This window comes from Acipenser ruthenus, chromosome 5 (genome assembly GCF_902713425.1).
Source record: "Acipenser ruthenus chromosome 5, fAciRut3.2 maternal haplotype, whole genome shotgun sequence".
NCBI lineage: Eukaryota > Metazoa > Chordata > Actinopteri > Acipenseriformes > Acipenseridae > Acipenser > Acipenser ruthenus.
The window spans coordinates 42,684,307-42,703,196 of NC_081193.1; the positions used below are offsets into that span (position 1 = coordinate 42,684,307).

The window sequence follows — 18,890 nt, forward strand, 5'->3', positions numbered from 1 at the left end:
GACTTTTCAGTTTTTTATTTTTAAATAATTTTGAAAAATATGTAGATTTTTTTCCCCACTTTGACATTATGGACTATTTTGTGTAGATCAGTGACAAAAAATCCTAATTAAATCCATTCTAATTCCAGGTTGTAACACTACAAAATGTGGAAAAGTCCAAGGGGGGTGAATACTTAGCAAGGCACTGTATATATATATATATATATATATATGTGTGTGTGTGTGTATAAAGGTATACTACAGCATACTTGCAGGAATAGCTGTTTCTGGGTACTGAAGTATTTGCTAACAGATTTTATAGGATTTTTTTTTCAACTGACTGTTCCCTTCATTCTTTATTTGCTGAGGATGTAGAAAATGAAAGTGGAAACATATAATACAGTATAGGGGAGAGAAAAAGGATGAAGCAGAGCCTTAAAACAGAATGAGGTTAACAGAAAAGTGCACCATCACATTTCCACTTGGAAAGTATATCATTTTAAAAATGCAGAGTCAATGGTATTTTTTTATCTTTAAAATTATTTTGAGAGAAAGTATCCCAGCATTAGACATCTACCAGGTTCCCTAGAGAATGAGAGAGCAGAACAGTGTAAGCATTGGTTTAAACCAGCATTTCAATTTGTAAACTACAAGTGTATTCTTAATATTATTTAAAATAGTAGAAATGGCTCCAGAATGTGATTGTGCAACAGTCAGTACTTTGCCTTTTAACTGAATAAAGGGTACTGCATCTTTAAAACATTTAGCATGCATCTGAAGTATAGGATCATGGGAAACCTTCTTAAGAAACCAACTTGCATATCCCCAACAATTGCTAGTTGCTTAAAAATACATTTTTAGCAAAGTCAAAGCTAATTAATCATAGGGGTAGGTGTGCTAAGATTGGCCAGTCGCAACGCAAACATACCGCAATTTGCATTTTCGTTGCGACACTTAGGCCTCGTACACACACACTGCGGTTAGCGCAACAACCGTATTAACAAACTGCACTTGCTGCGGTTGTTTGTTGTACACACACGCCTTTCATTACTGAAGTGAGTGCCATTACACCATATTTGTTAGGTTTGTGTGGCGGCAGCATGGAAGCTGTGTTTTTGTTTATGCTTTTGGAAGAAAGTACAGTATGTAATCGATCGAGAGCTCGTCAGCTATGCTCTTTTCTGCAAAACCAGTGGAGACGGTGTTTTGCTTTTTCTGCAGTACCATGATGGTAGATTAGGGTTGCCAGCTGGACGGTTTTTGACCGGCCTGGCCGTTTTTTGAAAGGCCTGGCTGTTTTTTTTTATGGATTTGCCGGTTGCCACAAAAATAGTTTAATCGGCTGGATTTTTTTTTATGTGGGTCTAAAGATTTGCATTGTAGTCATATTACAGGGAGATATCTAATGTTCAATGTTTCTGTGTCCAACTAAAGACCATTGCTGCAGTGTTGCCATTTCCAGAGTTTAAACAATAACTAAAATGCTGAAAATACAGTCTGTCTGTCTGTCTACTCTGCCCACCAACAAGCAAAAGCACTGTGTGAGCAGTGGTGACGCGTGGGGGGGGGGGGGGGGCACGCCTGGTCACGTGCCCCCCCCAGATTTCTGCCAGGCAGTGGCTTAGCCACTGCGTTAGGATCGTTCACACTGAAACATGTGTAAGAAATAAAGAAATTGCAATATTGTTATATTTTTTGCTTCCCATTATAGTCTACCTGTGTGTTCACACAGGACATGGGGCGGGCGCGGCACGGGCGGTGCTGATTTTTCTTTTCGCTCACGAAGCAAACTTTTTATTTACCGCGTTGCTATCAACCAATAAGAATACATAAGCAAACTGCACTCGCTCAGCCCCACACACAGATGCATATAACATATAGGCTATGATTACTGTATATGATATGTAGCCTAGCTACTACACACATAGATGGGGTAGAGGACATCTACTATGTAATAGTAGCCTATGTATTTACGTAGAATGCACTTGCCTCTCGACATATCTTACTGCCAGCTGACCTCTCCAGCGGACAGCCTACTAATAAAATTATCATTTTTCACGGATTGTGCAGCCAGCTTCATCAAGGGACGGTAACCAAATACATCCAGGTCTTGGAGATGGAGTGGTAAATATACAACCTATTATTAATTGAATAACTAAAGAAATAAATCAGAATGAAAACAGTTCTGGACGCTGCTGAGAGAGAAACGGCAAAACTGTTTCAATTCCTGAGTTCGGTTACCTATTTGTTTTCATTCTGATTATTTGTTTAGTCTGTCAGCTCAACAAAGCCTGATAGGCTAGCGAATGTCAGTGCGGTGTGATACCATAAAAACGGCTGCATTTGCTGTCAATCAACCAAAGTTTTTTGTTGGATCAGCTGTTCGTACATTTTTTTTTTAAAGGCACTGTAGTTATACAATACAGTTAATGCAACTGTGTGCACAAGTCCCTCCACCCCCGAACCTCCAGAAGATTAGGTACCACCAGCAGTCCTGCGTCAGTCAAACGGTAATTAAATTAGTCAGGATTTGTGAAATTAAATAAAATGGTTTGCTTTGCTTTGAACACCAAATGTTAGTTAACAAAAATGAACAACCATAAGTACAAATGAAATTATATATAGTTATTTTTATTTAGTATCATAATGTGAAATTGAAATCTAAAAGTTCAAGTCCTTTGCTTTGTATTTCCTTTTTTGTTTTTAATCGGAAGTGTTCTAAACTGAATCTTTTTTTTTTTTTTTTTTTTGCACAACAGTGTATTTGGTTATTGGAGATTGTTCTTTATTTTTCGAAAATAAAATGTCAATGCACTAATAAGAAATCAGGTTGCCAATTGCACCACTGTGACTACTCACCTTAAAAAAGTTACAATTTCCACACTCTCCCGAAAAAAAATCCTGGCTATGCCACTGTTGCCAGGGTTTATTATTTAAAAATACGTAAGTGTGCAGTTTATTTCAAACTTTCAAAACTTAATAACATAACCAAAGAGCTAAACCACCAACGCTAGAGACATCAACAGAAACCAAACCTGACTCTTTTGTAGTTCAGAATGTTATTAACAGCACGAGAGTGTGACGATACTTCCATTTCAAACGCTCAGGTTAGTGCAGGTGCAGCTGTCAATAAGAGACCCTTGCCTGTAAAGTGTTGTTTGCAGCTCTATTGATTGTGACAATCTGGCGTAGAACTGTTTGTGATGAAAGATCTGGTAATGTTAGAAAGCTAGCTTAATGTTTACATAAAAATTGTTAAAATCAGGCATCGGGTTTGAGCACAGTTTTTTTTGGGGGCGGTGAGGGGGCTTTTTCAAGCCACGAGTCACCATTGCGTGTGAGTGTGTGTGAGAGAGAGTTTGAGAAAGTCACGTGAGAGTACTTCGTGTGAGGCAAGAGTGAGGGGACGTGCGAGGCGAGAGAAGTAACCGTTTTGATTTAAGTAATGTGTGTGATAGGAGTAAATACAAATTAAACAATGGACGATCTGGGTGAAGATGCATCATCAAGAGATCTTACTACCCCCCCCGAAAAAGAAATCCTGCATCAGAAACTGTACATTCAACATCAAATGGTTAAATGCAACAGAGTTCAAAGACTGGCTGGCAAAATGTGCTGATAAAACAAACGCCTGTTGTACAATTTGTCAATGCGTCTTTACGGTGAAATATAATGGAGTTGATGTTGTTCGGAAACATTCAACTGGAAAAATACACCAAACAGCAGTTCAGAGTGCAAAACAGAATGCATGCATAACATCATTTTTCTCACAGAGAAACACTGTTAAAGAAGACGCTGTGGCTACAAGTGAATTGGCCTACGTCTTTCATGGAGTGATGCACAGCTACAGTTTTTTGTCAGTGGACTCTGGCAGCAAATTAGCTACATGGCTGCATGCCGAGTCATCTTTATGGCACGTAGCTGAAATCGTAAAGTAATATAAATGTCCCTGGCAGCAGACTGTCTCTGTTTAGCGCACGCAAGAACTTGCAGAATAGATAAAACTGTGTTGAGAATTTTAAGAAAACGCATTTGACAGCAAAACATTTCATGACATTTTTAACTTTCATAGCTGAAGAGGTGCACAAATTAACCACTGCGGATGTCAGAAGCCAGCTGATTGACAGAGCAAACTACAAGTTTATTGGTTAGCAGGTAAACAAAGCTTTGCCACACTTGCCTAGAGAGGCCTAGGGAAAATTCAGAAAAAAAGCAAAGGATGTGTACAATCAAGCAGTAGTGTATCTGGAGAAATGGTTTTCTTTCGAAGATTCTCCATTTAAGTCATTTTCATGTCTAAAATTCAAGAGAGTGAAATTGAGTGCATTTTTTTGCATTTCAAAGGTGGTAACCCTACGGTAGATTCAAACATTTGGGAGATCTTCCGACCAGAAGACGTGGGAATGACTTGAGTGGTCTCCAAATAACTGGATTAAAAATGTGCGCATGTCTAAGGAGTAGTGTATGTGTCTTTGTTATTTACTGAGACCTTTCCTGGATGTCAAAACACACATATGAGACGTGCGGTATCTGTGTGTGGCAGAGTGTTTGCAGTGACGTCACGGACCAGGAAGGAGTAAATTATAAACAAAGAGCTGCTGGGCAAAACTGAAGCGCAACCGGCGCTCAGCGCGTTTATTAAATAATAAAACAAAATATTTAAACAGAACAAAAGACAGAAACAAAAGGGCACGTTGGCCAGACAAAACAAACAAACAAACAATTGTGCTAACAAATATTGTGCTGGTGATTCCAGCACAATAGCAGTTGTTTTCGCTTTTCTCTTCTCCTCTCCTTAACTCCTGTTCCTTACTCCCTGAACACTCTCTCCTCGAGTGCAGAAAAGCTGCACGTTTTATACAGGTGACCATCTCCCGATTAGCAACAATTAGTCAATTAATTAACTCGGGAGATGGTCACCGGCTGCATAGGGTTTCTAAATAACTAAATGAAACAAACAAACAAACATACGGCTTTTCGCCGTCATCTCATAATAATAACTTCGTCCGCCTGCATAAAACTACAATAATAACAACAACAACAACAACAACAACAACAACAACAACAACAACAATAATAATAATAATAATAAAACATACATAAATAAATATAAAGGGGTGGGCACTTTGCCACACACGCCCCCCCCCCCCCTTGTGTGCAGCACACATGACCTCAACGGTCACCTCCCCCCTTAAAGTCCCAAAAGTCTTCTCCATGCTCCAGAGGTGGGGACGGAGGCTTCCATTGGCCCACAACGGGCAAGGCAGTCAGCACTCCTGCTGGCAGTGGCAAGGCTGACCTTGCACAGGCCGGCTCCTCCGACCAAAGCAATTTTGGGGGTGGTCTCCAGACCTCCCCCCCCTTCTTCATGGCCGGCAGCTCCCCTCCGTGGGGCTCCAGCCACCCGTTCTCCTGCTGTGAAAGTGCAGCTGGGGGAGCTGGTCTCCTGACCTCCCCCCCCTTCTTCATGGCCAGCAGCTCCCCTCTGTGAGGCTCCGACCAAGTTTCTCCTGCCACGAAAGTGCGGCTGGGGGAGCTGGTCTCCTGACCTTCCCCCCTTTCTTCATGGCCGGCAGCTCCCCTCCGTGGGGCTCCGACCACAGTATTTCCTGCCCCATGGCAGGACTGGTAGCGACCCCAGGCGAAGCAGGACTCGGGAGGCGACAGCAGCAGCAGACCCTCGGGAGGCGACGGCAGCAGCAGCGGGCCCTCCGGAGGCGACGGCAGCAGCGGACCCCCGGGAGGCGACGGCAGCCGCAGCGGGCCCTCCGGAGGCGACGGCAGCAGCGGACCCTCGGGAGGCGACGGCAGCAGCTGCGGGCCCTCGGTGGGCGACGGCAGCAATGGACCCTCGGGAGGTGACGGCAGCAGCAGCGGACCCTCGGGAGGCGACGGCAGCAGCAGCGGACCCTCGAGAGGCGACGGCAGCAGCAGCGGACCCTCGGGACCCGACGGCAGCAGCAGCGGACCCTCGGGACCCTCGGCAGGCGAACTCGGGAGGGGAGCCTCTGGCCATGGAGGCGGCAGCGGGAGCTCCACATCTCCCTCGTACCCTGTAACTGGTGGCTCCACAGGCGATGCGGAGCAGCAGGCAACCCCAGGCGATGCAGAGCAGCAGGCATCCTTGGGCGGAGTGAGGCAGGGCAGGAGCAGTCCTTCCCATGGCGGTGGAAACGGAACCAGCAGGTATTCACCCTCTGCTGGTGGAGGTGGTGGGAGTGGCAGAGGCAGCTCCTGCTGCTCTGCTCCTGGCGGTGGAGGTGGAACCAGCAGGTATTCACCCTCTGCTGGTTGAGATGGGAGGGGCAAGCAGTCCTCCCACAGTGGTGGAGACGGAACCAGCAGGTATTCACCCTCTGCTGGTGGAGGTGTGAGGGGCAAGCAGTCCTCCCAGGGCGGTTGAGGCGGAACCAGGAGGTATTCACCTTCTACTGGTGGAGGTGGGAGTGTCAGAGGCAGCTCCTGCTGCTCTGCTCCTGCCGGTGGAGGTAGTGGAAGCAGAACCATCTCTTCTCTGGATAGTGGGATTGGAGACAACAGGCTGTCTCCCTCAGTCGGACTCAAGTCTGGCCAGTTGTCTCCCTCATATGGCGGAGAAGAGTCCCATCCAGTTTCAGTTTCATCATCCCCGGGCCATCCAGTTTCACACTATGGGCTGTCTTCCTCAGTCGGAATCGAGATCAGCCTGTGACTTCCCTCTGGAGGTGGAGACGCAAACAGTAGCTGCGGGGGGAGCTAGAACAGCAGGTGGTCTTCACCTGGTGGTGAAGACAGGGACAGCAAGCAGTCCTCACCTGGTGATGGAAGTGGGAGCTGCACATTGTCTGCCTTGGGTGGTGGAGGTGGGAGCAGAATGCAGTCTCCTTGTGACGCTGGGGACTGGTGCGCCCTCTCCTCCTCCTCCTGGACGGCAGGGCAGCTGACCACAAAGTGGCCCCACTCCGCGCAGGCAGGGCACAGGTTTTGGGCCTCGAGAGCATCGAGGTAGGCCTCCCAGCTGCCTTCTGGTCATCCCTCCTCCTCCTCTCCGGGGCGGGGGCAGTTGATAACCGAGTGGCCCCCCTCACCGCAGGAAGGGCACCAGCTCATGGTCTCGACCAGGTCGAAATAGCTGTCCCAATGGCCCCTCTTGGGCTGTGGATGCTCATTGTTCTTCCACTTGGGCGCTGAACACAACAGGACCTCGAGCTCATCCCTTTCCTTGTCTGTGTCCCTGTCGACCTCTGGGCAGCTCTCCTCCTCATGCCCAAATTGATGGCAGTATGTGCACCACTGCTCCTCCTCCTCCTCTGTGGAGTCCTCCCTCTGCACCCGCCATGCGAGATCCCATGGCCGGAGATTAGGGTCCACCCTCTTGCTTCCTCTGTCCCTCTGTTGTGGGGGCTGGCCGTTCCTCTCCTTTCCCTTTTTCCTTCCCATCCTTATTATTTTTCCTCCAAAAAAAAACACACTTTGTTTTCCTGGTCCGGCTTCTGGAGGTGTTTATCTCACGCAGGACACCATATGTGGCAGAGTTTTTTTACAGTGACGTCACGGACCAGGAAGGAGTAAATTATAAACAAAGAGCTGCTGGGCAAAACTGAAGCGCAACCGGCGCTCAACGCGTTTATTAAATAATAAAACAAAATATTTAAACAGAACAAAAGACAGAAACAAAAGGGCACATTGGCCAAACAAAACAAACAAACAAACAATTGTGCTAACAAATATTGTGCTGGCTATTCCAGCACAATAGCAGTTGTTTTCGCTTTTCTCTTCTCCTCTCCTTAACTCCCGTTCCTTACTCCCTGAACACTCTCTCCTCGAGTGCAGAAAAGCTGCACGTTTTATACAGGTGACCATCTCCCGATTAGCAACAATTAGTCAATTACTTAACTCGGGAGATGGTCACCGGCTGCACGGGGTTTCTAAATAAGTAAACGAAACAAACAAACACACAGCTTTTCACCGTCATCTCAAAATAATAACTAAGACGGACGGCTTCGTCCGCCTGCATAAAACTACAATAATAATAATAATAATAATAATAATAATAATAATAATAATAATAATAATTACAACAACAACAGCAATAATAATAATAAAACGGTGGAAAAAAACGAGTTGTGGTTGCACTGTGGCGTTTGGGGACACGAATTGTCCCATATTGTTTTATTTAAGTTGCAAAACCCAAAATAAAATGTGTGCATTTTTTTTCTTATGTGAGAATATTATACAACTGTAGTTTGATTAAATAAAAAAAAAAGTATATTACATGTATGCACTATTTACTATTGTTATTAATGTATTATTCATCAATATTACAAAATCATCTTGGCTCATCAGACACCTGTATATATTTTTTAGCCATGTTTATCACACGAAAATGTCTGATAAATGATAACGTCATTGCTCGCGCAGAAATCCACTTAGCACCTACTGCGGTTGTTTTAGTGCAGTTTTACACACACACACACACACACAGCTGCTGCACCTTAAGTAACCAAACTGAATTAATAACAGAACTCGCTACTTGTTCTGAACAGGATTAACTAGTGCTGTTGTTGCTGCCTTTTGCAAACGAACTGTGTGTGTACTTAAACCGCATTAAGAGCAAAACTTGAACTCGCAACCGCATTTAGGCTGTGTGTGTACGAGGCCTTAGCAAAGTAAGAGCAAAAATATAAATCTGTACTGTACGCCTATACAGTATACAGTACAGTAGTAAAATCAAATGAACACCTTGCACACTTTCTTTTTACTTTAGCCTGTAGGCTACCTGTATGGTAACACAAAAGAAATCATGCTGCTGCATTGTACACATTGGTGTACAATGTGAATAAAATATTATTTACAATTGAAAGTAATGATTTTAGCTTTCTTTTTCATTATTGTTATTATTAACTTGGCAGCCTAGACAATTGTCACAAAATAGTTCATGGTGCCGCATTGACAAGTTATGATACTTACAGGAGGACAGTCAGTTCTCGTTAATATGAATTTTAAAGGACCAGCAACAAATTTTGCATTATACCACTTATTCGTACTATCATTAGCAGCCTATAAGCCAATTGTATACTGTACGTTTTTATTTAAGTTAGTCAGTTATGCAGTGCTAAATTGTGCACAATTACAAACCACCTGCACATTAATAGAATAGGTGTGTTTCCTATTCCTATACAGATGCTCATAATAAGCTGGAGGGGTTAGCGGCACATGTTGTGCAGTCTATTGCTCCCATCACATTGGGGAAACCAGAAATGTCATAGAAATGTGTTTTCAAGCCTTGTAAGTACACCCTGCTTTTAGGGAAAAATAGGTATTTGGCTGTTTGCACGAGAAAAGCAGACTGGGAAATGCCAGCAACAAATTGTAAGTGTTGCAATTGTCTGCAGCTTTCGTACATCTCATTATAATATTCGAGAACCCTCATTTGCACTATCACCACCCCCTTTTTGCAAATTTATGCAGGGACGCCCAGAATTACATATTCATCTACACTTCAACCGTAAACAAAAAAATAGCATTGCGCTGGTTTAGTACATTTCACCCAAGACCTCGTTTGCAACTGGTTTGTAACTATTGTGACAAACGCAGCACTTTAGTACACCTACCCCATAGTGCTAAGACATACGTAATCATGTGCAATACATAAATCTAATTGCCTATGTATATTTCCAGTGCTATTCCTTATTTTGTAAAGGCTAAGTTATAACCAACAATAGACTAATAAGAAGTAGATCAGAAGTGGACAACCTGAGCTAACCTGTGTGACCCTCAAAGAACTTTAAAATGTGTTACATCATCCTACTGCTGTTTATTAGCACTCCTTTTGGCCTGGTGTGACCCCCTGGACTCACATCGCTCACCACTGTAGTAGACCTTTTACCATGGGGGTATTGGAGATTTCAAGTTTAATGTCTGGTATTGTTTAGATCTGAACGGTTTTGGTTAGAACACAGCCAGTTGGGTTTCTGGTTTGCCAATCTTAAAAAATCTCTCACTATCCATCCTCTATTATGCCAACTCTAAGTCTAAGTCTAACTTATATCTACAACAGTGTTCACTCACCTTAAGAGAGTTCAACCCCCAGCATGGAGTTCTTGTCCCACAATCTGCCTCACAGCAGCAAATGTCAAGGCACAGCGATCCACTGCACTGCCTTCTTCTAATCATCTTCTTTGGGCTCTTGGTTTAAGTCCTCCGATTTGTTGTACATTAGGAGAATGAACTCACCTGACTAACACAGCTTGCCTGACTGAGGGTGCTCACTGCTCTCATGTAGCTCTGATTTCTGGAACGGAACTTGGGGGAGTTATAGTTGGCCGCAGGATCCAAGCTGACACTGGGATGCATATCTCTCGCAGCATGCAGGTGGTAGGTCTGGCTACATGGATAAAATAAAATAAAAATAAGCATGAATCCAGTTCCCGAACAAAGTCAATTTTCCATACTGTGTACAAAATGTGTGGAATAAGACTTGAATAGCAGATCAGTATTGGTACAGTATACAATATTACAGTTATCTTAACTAATGTATTCTTTCTCTTGTTTAGATTTGTTTTTTATATCATAAACCTCAAGATGTTTAAAGCACCCGTGTTGCCTCTATAGAGCCCTCACACATGTCTTATTTAAGTACATACAGTACAAGTCTTTCTAAACAACAAGAATAGATTAATTAATGTCATTGTCTGTTTTTAAAATGTAATTTGGTCAGCCTTTCGAGTTAAGAAGTAAGTATTTAAAATATGTTATGGATTGACACAGATGTTATTTACACAATTATAAAAGCTAGATTGTAAGTGTGGGTCCAATCTTTTTGGAAGCCTGCAGAGGGAGTGTCTGGAGCAGCCCTAATCCCCTGGTTCTCTTGGACCCACATCACATCTCTTGCAGAAAAAAAAGTGTTTACGCTTCAAAACTAATACAAAATATGCATGTATGCATTTCTGTTAGGTGAACAGGTCAAACTTCACCCCACAAAACAATTCAGCCCTTCTTTTTTATTTCTTATTTCTGGTCCTTCCTCCAACAAATCCCGAAAAGGACTGTCCAGGATGTGGGTCACTCCAATAAAATAAAAAAGAGAATACCAGAACACAGCACACTAACTTATTCAGTAAAAAAAAAAAAAAAAAAATCATAATAAAAAATAATGTATGATGATAAATTAGAAGTCGTTGTAAAAAACCTTTTACGTGCAATGTATTGATAGTATGGTTCTTATGATTATGCATTATGACTTCCAAAATATAAAATAAACCCATATTACGATAAAAAAGAGCAGATCAAGTGGATTTTCTTTCAAGAATAATAGCACTATTATCTGTTATTGTTGTTGTTAAACACATGGGTTTTACATTCCAAGTTTGGAATGCAAGTGGTTATGCAACATAATTAGGGCTTTTGATTTTCGGTTTTAACTGACAAAAAACAATAAAACACCCCGATACCCGGTATAAAATCAATGTATAGCCAATAAACACTGGAAATGGTTCCCATCTAAAAACAAAACAAAACAAAAATGTCCATTTGTGACTTGTATCTATCATTTTCTGAATAATTCAAACCCACCCTAACTACTGAGGGGCAGCAAATTCCTACATCGATGCTTGTGAGGTTTAAAACGAGATTACAATTAGGAATGTTAAATAGGGAGGATTTAAAACAAAATTGCAAATTGTGGTGAAATGTAAAAATGCCTAGACACACAAAAGCCCCATAAGAATGTGCCCGTGAACATAAGGATTTAGTTGAGGAACACAACAAAGGAAAGAAGGTACAACTTAAGTGTATACATACTGTCAAATACATATTGTGACAGAAAACAAAATGTTCAAGCATTTTGGAAAGTAACCAAAAACAATGATTTCATACAGTATATAAAAAGCAAAAGCCCCGAAAATATAAATAGCTAAAAAATAAATTAATAAAAACCGGAAAACAGGAGCCATAAACATAATACATGCCATTCCAACAAGCTCTTCCACCGATACATGTAACACATTTTTAGCAGAATCAGCTTTCCTTTTCATTCTGACAGAACCCCACCCCTTTGGTATAGTAGCTTTAGTTCCATGTTTTGTGATGTCTCACAGCTGGCATTTGCAAAGGTCAATGAGGTTATAGTAAATACACTACACAAGCTTCAATCTTTGTAACTAGAGACTAAGCCTGGGACGGAATGCCCACACAACACTACACAGCCATGTCCACAAGACTGTTACCCGCTGTCACAACAACTGTTTAGGCAATGCCACTGGAAGTTATTAACTCGGACACTAGTGCTGTTAATTCCCACCCTTGAACCCCCAGGGGATCGCATACTGCCATTAGCTTCAGCAATGAGAGTATACGCTGGATGAACGAAATACAACCGCCCACCCCAAGCCTCGAAGCATTTAAAAAAAAAAAAAAAAACACACAAGAGTTATTTACGAGGTTAGTCAGTTAGGCTATTTGTGCGCCAGCCCGAAGCGCCAGCCAAGCAAAGAGCCTCACAACAAAAGAGCCGGGAGTCTAGCTGTGGGAGTCTAGTGAGGGGAGGCCTGCGTGGAGAGGCTTTTGGAAAAGATCTGAACCTAGCAGCGCTCTGGAAGACGCCATCTACTAGTAATCTGTACCCTCCCCACCACCGCTCCAGCTCCCACTGTGCCTATTTGTCTCACCTGTCCTGCTATGACTGTCTCTCACATCCCTGTTATTCTGTCCTCTCACTCTCGTCCTCTGCCCTCTCTCTGCCGCTGCTCCTCTAACCTCATCCCCCCTCACACTCTCTCTGGTGTACTCTGGAACTGTCACTCTTCTGCTAACAAAGCTGATTTCATCTCTGTCTTTGCCTCCCAGCTCTCTCTCGATTTCCTTGCTCTCACTGAAACCTGGCTGTCCCCTGATAAAACTGTAAGTCCTGCTGCCCTGTCCTCTCTCTACGTCCTGTCCCATACTCTGCATCTCACTGGACGGGGAGGTGGGACTGGTCTTCTTTTCTCTCCCTCATTATTCTTTTCTGGCCCCTCCGACCTCTCCTCACTCTCTGTTAACACCTTTGAATTTCATGCTGTCCAACTAACCTCTCCCTGTCAACTCCTGCTAATTGTACTGTACTGTCCCCCTGGACCTCTCGCTCACTATCTCGATGAACTCGACTATCTACTCTCCTCCCTCCCCTCTCTGTCTACCCCAACTGTCCTGCTCTTAATTGTATTAATACTTGTACTGTGATTCTTTGAAATTTATTTTTGTTTACGACTGTAAGTTGCCCTGGATAACGGCGTCTGCTAAGAAATAAATAACAATAATAATAATAATATTAGGTGATTTCAATATCCATCTCTCCAACCCCAGCCACTCTGCTGGATTCCTCCCTCTCCTTCACTCTTTCAACTTCTGTCTCTCTCCATCCCATCCTATCCACAAAGCTGGCCGTCAACTGGACCTCACCATCTCCAGGGCCTGCTGCCCCTCCACCCTCTCTGTCACCCCCTGGACCTCTCTGATCACTATTTCATCTTTTTCTCTGTCTCTCCCATCTCTCCCTGCTCCTCCTACCTCCACTGTCACCTCTCACCGTAACCTCTGCTCTCTCTCTCCCCCTCTGTCCTTGCCTCCACCGCTCTCTCTACCTGTCTGTCTGCTATCTCCTCAAGGATGCACTCGAACACCTCAAACTCAACCTCTCTAAATCTGACCTCCTTTTCTTTCCCTCCTCTTCCTCCCCCTCCGCTGATCTCTCTATCTCCATTCCTCTGCAATCTACCACACTCTCTCCCTCCTCCTCAGCTAAGAACCTCTGAGTCACCCTTTACCCCTGCCTCTCGTATTGCCAGCACATCTCCACTCTAGTAAGCACTTGCCAATTCTTCCTGAGCAACATCCGAAGAATCCGACCCTTCCTCACCAACTACGCCACCCAGCTCCTGGTCCAGGCCTTGGTACTCTCCTGCCTAGACTACTGCAACTCCCTCCTGGCTGGCCTCCCTGCGTCCGCCACCCGTCCGCTCCAGCTCACCCAGAACTCCGCTGCTCGACTGGTGTTCTCTCTGCCTCGCTTCTCCCACGCAACTCCACTGCTCCGCTCACTCCACTGGCTCCTGATCACTGCTCACATCCAGTTCAAGACTCTTGTGCTAGCCTACAGATGCCTTGACCAGACTGCACCCAGCTACCTCCAGACCCTCATCTCTCCCTACACCCCCACTCGACCTCTCCGCTCCTCCTGCACTAGAAGACTGGCTGTACCTCCTCCACGTTTCCCTGCCTCCAGAACCCGCTCCTTCTCCACCCTCGCCCCTCAGTGGTGGAATGACCTTCTTATAGATGTCAGGACTGCCCAGTCCCTGACCACCTTCTGGCGCCTCCTAAAGACTCACCTCATCAGACAGCACCTGTAGAACTCCTCTTTTCCCTCTGGACACTTTATCACTCTTCCTTAATGTGCTTTACTTGCACTTATCTGCTCGCTATTTTACTGTATTTAATCCTGTACTTTACAGAGTAGTGTACTGTAATCTGCCACAAGTGTTATTCAATCTGTAGTATTTTGCATTTAATTGTATCCTGATGTAACTATTACTGACACTGTTATCTGCTCCGATATTGAATCGTATTTTGTCATATACTTGTACTTACTAGAACTGAAATTAGTTGTATTTTATCTTGCTCTTAATTGTATTAATACTTGTACTGTGATTCTTGAAATGTATTTTTTGTTTACGACTGTAAGTCGCCCTGGGTAAGGACGTCTGCTAGGAAATAAATAATAATAATAATAATAATAATAATAATAATAATAATAAACCCGGGATTATTCTGGTCGCTCTTCTTTGCACTCTTTCTAGAGCAGCAATATCCTTTTTGTAACGAGGTGACCAGAACTGAACACAATATTCTAGATGAGGTCTTACTAATTCATTGTACATTTTTAACATTACTTCCCTTGATTTAAATTCAACACACTTCACAATATATCCGAGCATCTTGTTGGCCTTTTTTTATAGCTTCCCCACATTTCCGAGTCAACATAAACTCCTAGGTCTTTTTCATACATTCCTTCTTCAATTTCAGTATCTCCCATATGATATTTATAATGCACATTTGTATTGCCTGCGTGCAGTACCTTACACTTTTCTCCATTAAATGTCATTTGCCATGTGTCTGCCCAGTTCAGAATGCTGTCTAGATCATTTTGAATGACATTTGCTGCTGCAACAGTGTTTGCCACTCCTCCTATTTTTGTGTCGTCTGCAAATTTAACAAGTTTGCTTACTATACCAGAATCTAAATCATTAATGTAGATGAGGAATAGTAGAGGACCTAATACTGATCCCTGTGGTACACCACTGGTTACCTCGATCCATTTTGAGGTTTCTCCTCTAATCAGTACTTTCTGTTTTCTACATGTTAATCACTCCCTAATCCATGTGCATGCAGTTCATTGGATCCCTACTGCATTCAGTTTGAGAATTAATCTTTTAAGCTTTCTGGAAATCTAAATAAACCATGTCATATGCTTTTTAATTATCCATTGTCGATGTTGCATCCTCAAAAAAATCAAGCAGGTTAGTTAGACCTGATCTCCCTTTTCTAAAACCATGCTGACTGTCTCCCAGGATATTGCAGGCGTGGCAACCCTAGGTGGTGGCAGGCTCAGCAGCCCTAGGTGGTGCAGGAGTGGCAGCCCTAGGCTTTGCAGGCTCAGGAAGGACTTGCTTCTGAGGAGGTGATGGGAGCAACAGGTAGTCTCCCTCTTGCAGTGGAGGTGGGAGCTGCAGGCAGTCTCCCTCTGGCAGTGGAGGCAAGAGCAACAAATGGTCTCCCTCTGGCGGCAGAGGTGAGAGCAGCGGGCAGTCTTCCCCTGGCAGCGGATGTGAGAGCAGTGGGCAGTTTTCCACCTGGCGTCGAAGGCAGGAGCAGCAGTCTCCCCCTGGCGGTGGAGGCGAGAGCAGCGGGTAGTCTCCTTCTATCACTGGGGACTGGTGTGACTCTCGGTCGCAGGGAACTGATGTGGCTCTCCTTCAGTCGCTAGGGTCTGGTGGGGCTCTCCTTCAGTCGCTGGGGACTGAGGCGGTTCTCCTTTGGCTGCTGAGGACTGATGCGGCTTTCCTTCGGTCGCTAGGGACTGATGCAGGGCTTCTCCCTCTTGAGCTGGAGACGGCAGCGGGGCTTCTCCCACTCTTCCTTTCTCCTCCCCCTCCTGGTGGACACAGCAGTTGGCCACGTAGTGCCTACCCCCACAGATGGGGCTCTGCGGTGGCTGAAAGGGGGGATGACAAGGGGCATGCCCAGGCTCAGCACAGGCGTGGCACCCGGGAAATGTTTCCCCCAGCTGCTGCTGCGGGGACTCTGGAGCTGGCACTGGCTTCTTCCCCTTCTTCTGGGGATGGCCACTTCTTTTCTTTGGTCTTTGGGCAGGCCACTCCTCTTCCTTTTGGAGGGGGCAGCATACCACCCTGTTCTCAAACTCACCGCATGCAAGGCACCAACCTTGCCTCTCGAGGCCACCAAGGAGATCCTCCAGTCCACCATCCCAGTGGACTCGGTACGCATTGCAATTGCCCCAGATCTTGTCCATACTTTTTAACATCTTCACAAAAAGACACTTCAAAAAATAATTTAAAACAAATGCAAATCTGCCTGGTTGTGGAGGTGTTGTTTATCCCTCTTCTGACTCCGTAGGTGACAGGTTGGCTGTAGGGGCGACGTCAGACCAGGAAGAAGTACTCAGAAACACAAGTAGTGAGTGGCAAAACTGCACTGCTGCACTCGTATTTATTAAATTAAATAACACAAGACAAAAGGGCACAATGGCCAAAATAAACCAACACAAAATAAACACAAACACACTTAACAAAACGAGTACCTTTCAAATAATACACCAGTAGCATTCTTTTCTTCTCCAAACAGTCTCCTGTACTCTCCAACTCTTCCGTCCTTTTGCCCTGAACACCCAACCCCGAGTGATTCACACATCTATATATATATATTTACATTTATACATTTACCTATTTTCCAGAACATTCCAGATAGATTCAGTGCTGAGTAAACTTGGAGTAACTTCTAGAACTTTCCAGTAATATAAATAGTAGTATAAATACAGGGACCTTAAGCCCACCAGTTCAGTTTAGTTCCAGCTCCTAAGTGGATACATATCTGCATTTTTCTGAGATGGCATCAAGGTCATAGGAGACTTCAAAATGGTGGCATTCCTGATAGGTCTCCAAGGCAGTTTTACCAAGTTTCCCTGCTATCTTTGCCTTTGGGACAGCAGGGACACCAAGGCGCACTACCACAGGCGGGACTGGCCACAGCGGAGCGAGTTCTCTGTGGGGAGAAACAATGTCAAGTGGGAGCCACTGGTGGACCCCCGGAAGGTGCTGATGCCACCACTGCACATCAAATTTGGCCTTATGAAACAATTTGTCAGAGCTGTAGATAAGGAGTTGGCAGCCTTCAAGTACCTTCAAGACTTCTTCCCTAAGCTGTCTGAGGCAAAGGTCAAAGCCGGTGTCTTCGTCGGACCATAGATAAAGAAGATCCTGGAGTGCAATGAATTCCCCAAGAAGCTCACTAGTAAGGAGAAAGCGGCTTGGAACAGCTTTGTCGCAGTGGTTCGGGGCTTCCTGGGCAATCACAAGGCCGAAAACTATGTGGAGCTGGTTGAGACTCTGGTGAAGAACTACGGCACAATGGGCTGTAGGATGTCCCTCAAAGTCCATATCCTTGATGCTCATCTTGATAAATTCAAGGAGAACATGGGAGCGTACTCGGAGGAGCAAGGCGAGTGCTTCCACCAGGATATACTGGACTTTGAACGTCGCTACCAAGGACAGTATAACGAGAACATGATGGGAGACTACATTTGGGGGCTGATTCGTGAAAGTGATTTACAGTATAATCGTAAATCTCGAAAAACTACTCACTTCTAAATATTTTTTGTATTACTTTAGTATAAATACATGTTAATTTGGATTCATATGTTGTTTTTTTCTGACTTTATGTGAACGAAAAGACACAAATTCGCCCGTTTTCTCATTGGAAATAGGTAAATTTCAAAATATCACTGTCCTGGTCACAAAAGCAAAGTTTGTGGGGAATAATAGCCATTTTCTATACTTTTGAGGCATAAGCAATTAGGAAATAACACTTACTACCCAGGAACAAAAATTGTGTTACATAGTGTAATTAATCATTCACTTGAATCCCAGCACGTGAACTAATTTGTGCAATCCATGTGCCCACATACTAATACATATTTTAAATCACCTGTGATAACCCACCCTCCGTGCACCAATACATACATACCACATACAACATATAACACAAAAATATGCACAGTGGAGGGGCACCCCATCACAAGAAGTCTAAAAGAATGCATTCTTGTTTGCTTCTCTAGAACTCTAAAATTACAGCAATGGATAAAAGAGGCAACATAATACCCTATTTAAATAAACATTATCCATTCATGTTTAAATATGCTCAAATATCAGGTATAAATCAGAGACTCCTTCAACTGAAGGGTGTTGTGCAATCAAATGAACTAGATTTGTCCATTTGACACATCCCAAACCCATTACAGTGCTTTCTCTTCCTCTAACATATCGGCTAATTTGAAGTATAATTTAATGGTTAATAAGTAAAAGTAACCAGACAACAACCTTAGTACAAATAGAGATCAATAAATAATAATTTCACTAAACCCTTAGGAACCAGAGTGTCTGGAAAATACACATCTGTGGAGGTGCGGACCCAGTCAGGCTGTGTGTCGGGAATAAAGTGACTAGATGTCTTGTTTTGGACGGGACAGTCCCACTTTTGGAACACTGACAAAATAATCTGGAAAAACAGCAGAAATCCAATTAACCATTTCCAACATTCATTACATACATGGTAAATGAATTCCATAAATTGAAAATCCCACTTTCAGAAGCTGA

The 18,890-nt window shown here is 43.9% G+C and overlaps 1 protein-coding gene across 1 annotated transcript in view; it reads right to left on the reverse strand.

The window, feature by feature from the left end:
* The window catches only part of LOC117402329 (disks large-associated protein 2), a 199,451-nt gene that overhangs the window by 48,735 nt on the left and 131,826 nt on the right, over window positions 1–18,890 (reverse strand). The window contains exon 5 of the mRNA XM_034003367.3: window positions 10,195–10,345. Coding sequence (XP_033859258.2) covers window positions 10,195–10,345 — 151 coding nt within the window. The remainder of the gene's footprint in view (window positions 1–10,194; window positions 10,346–18,890) is intronic.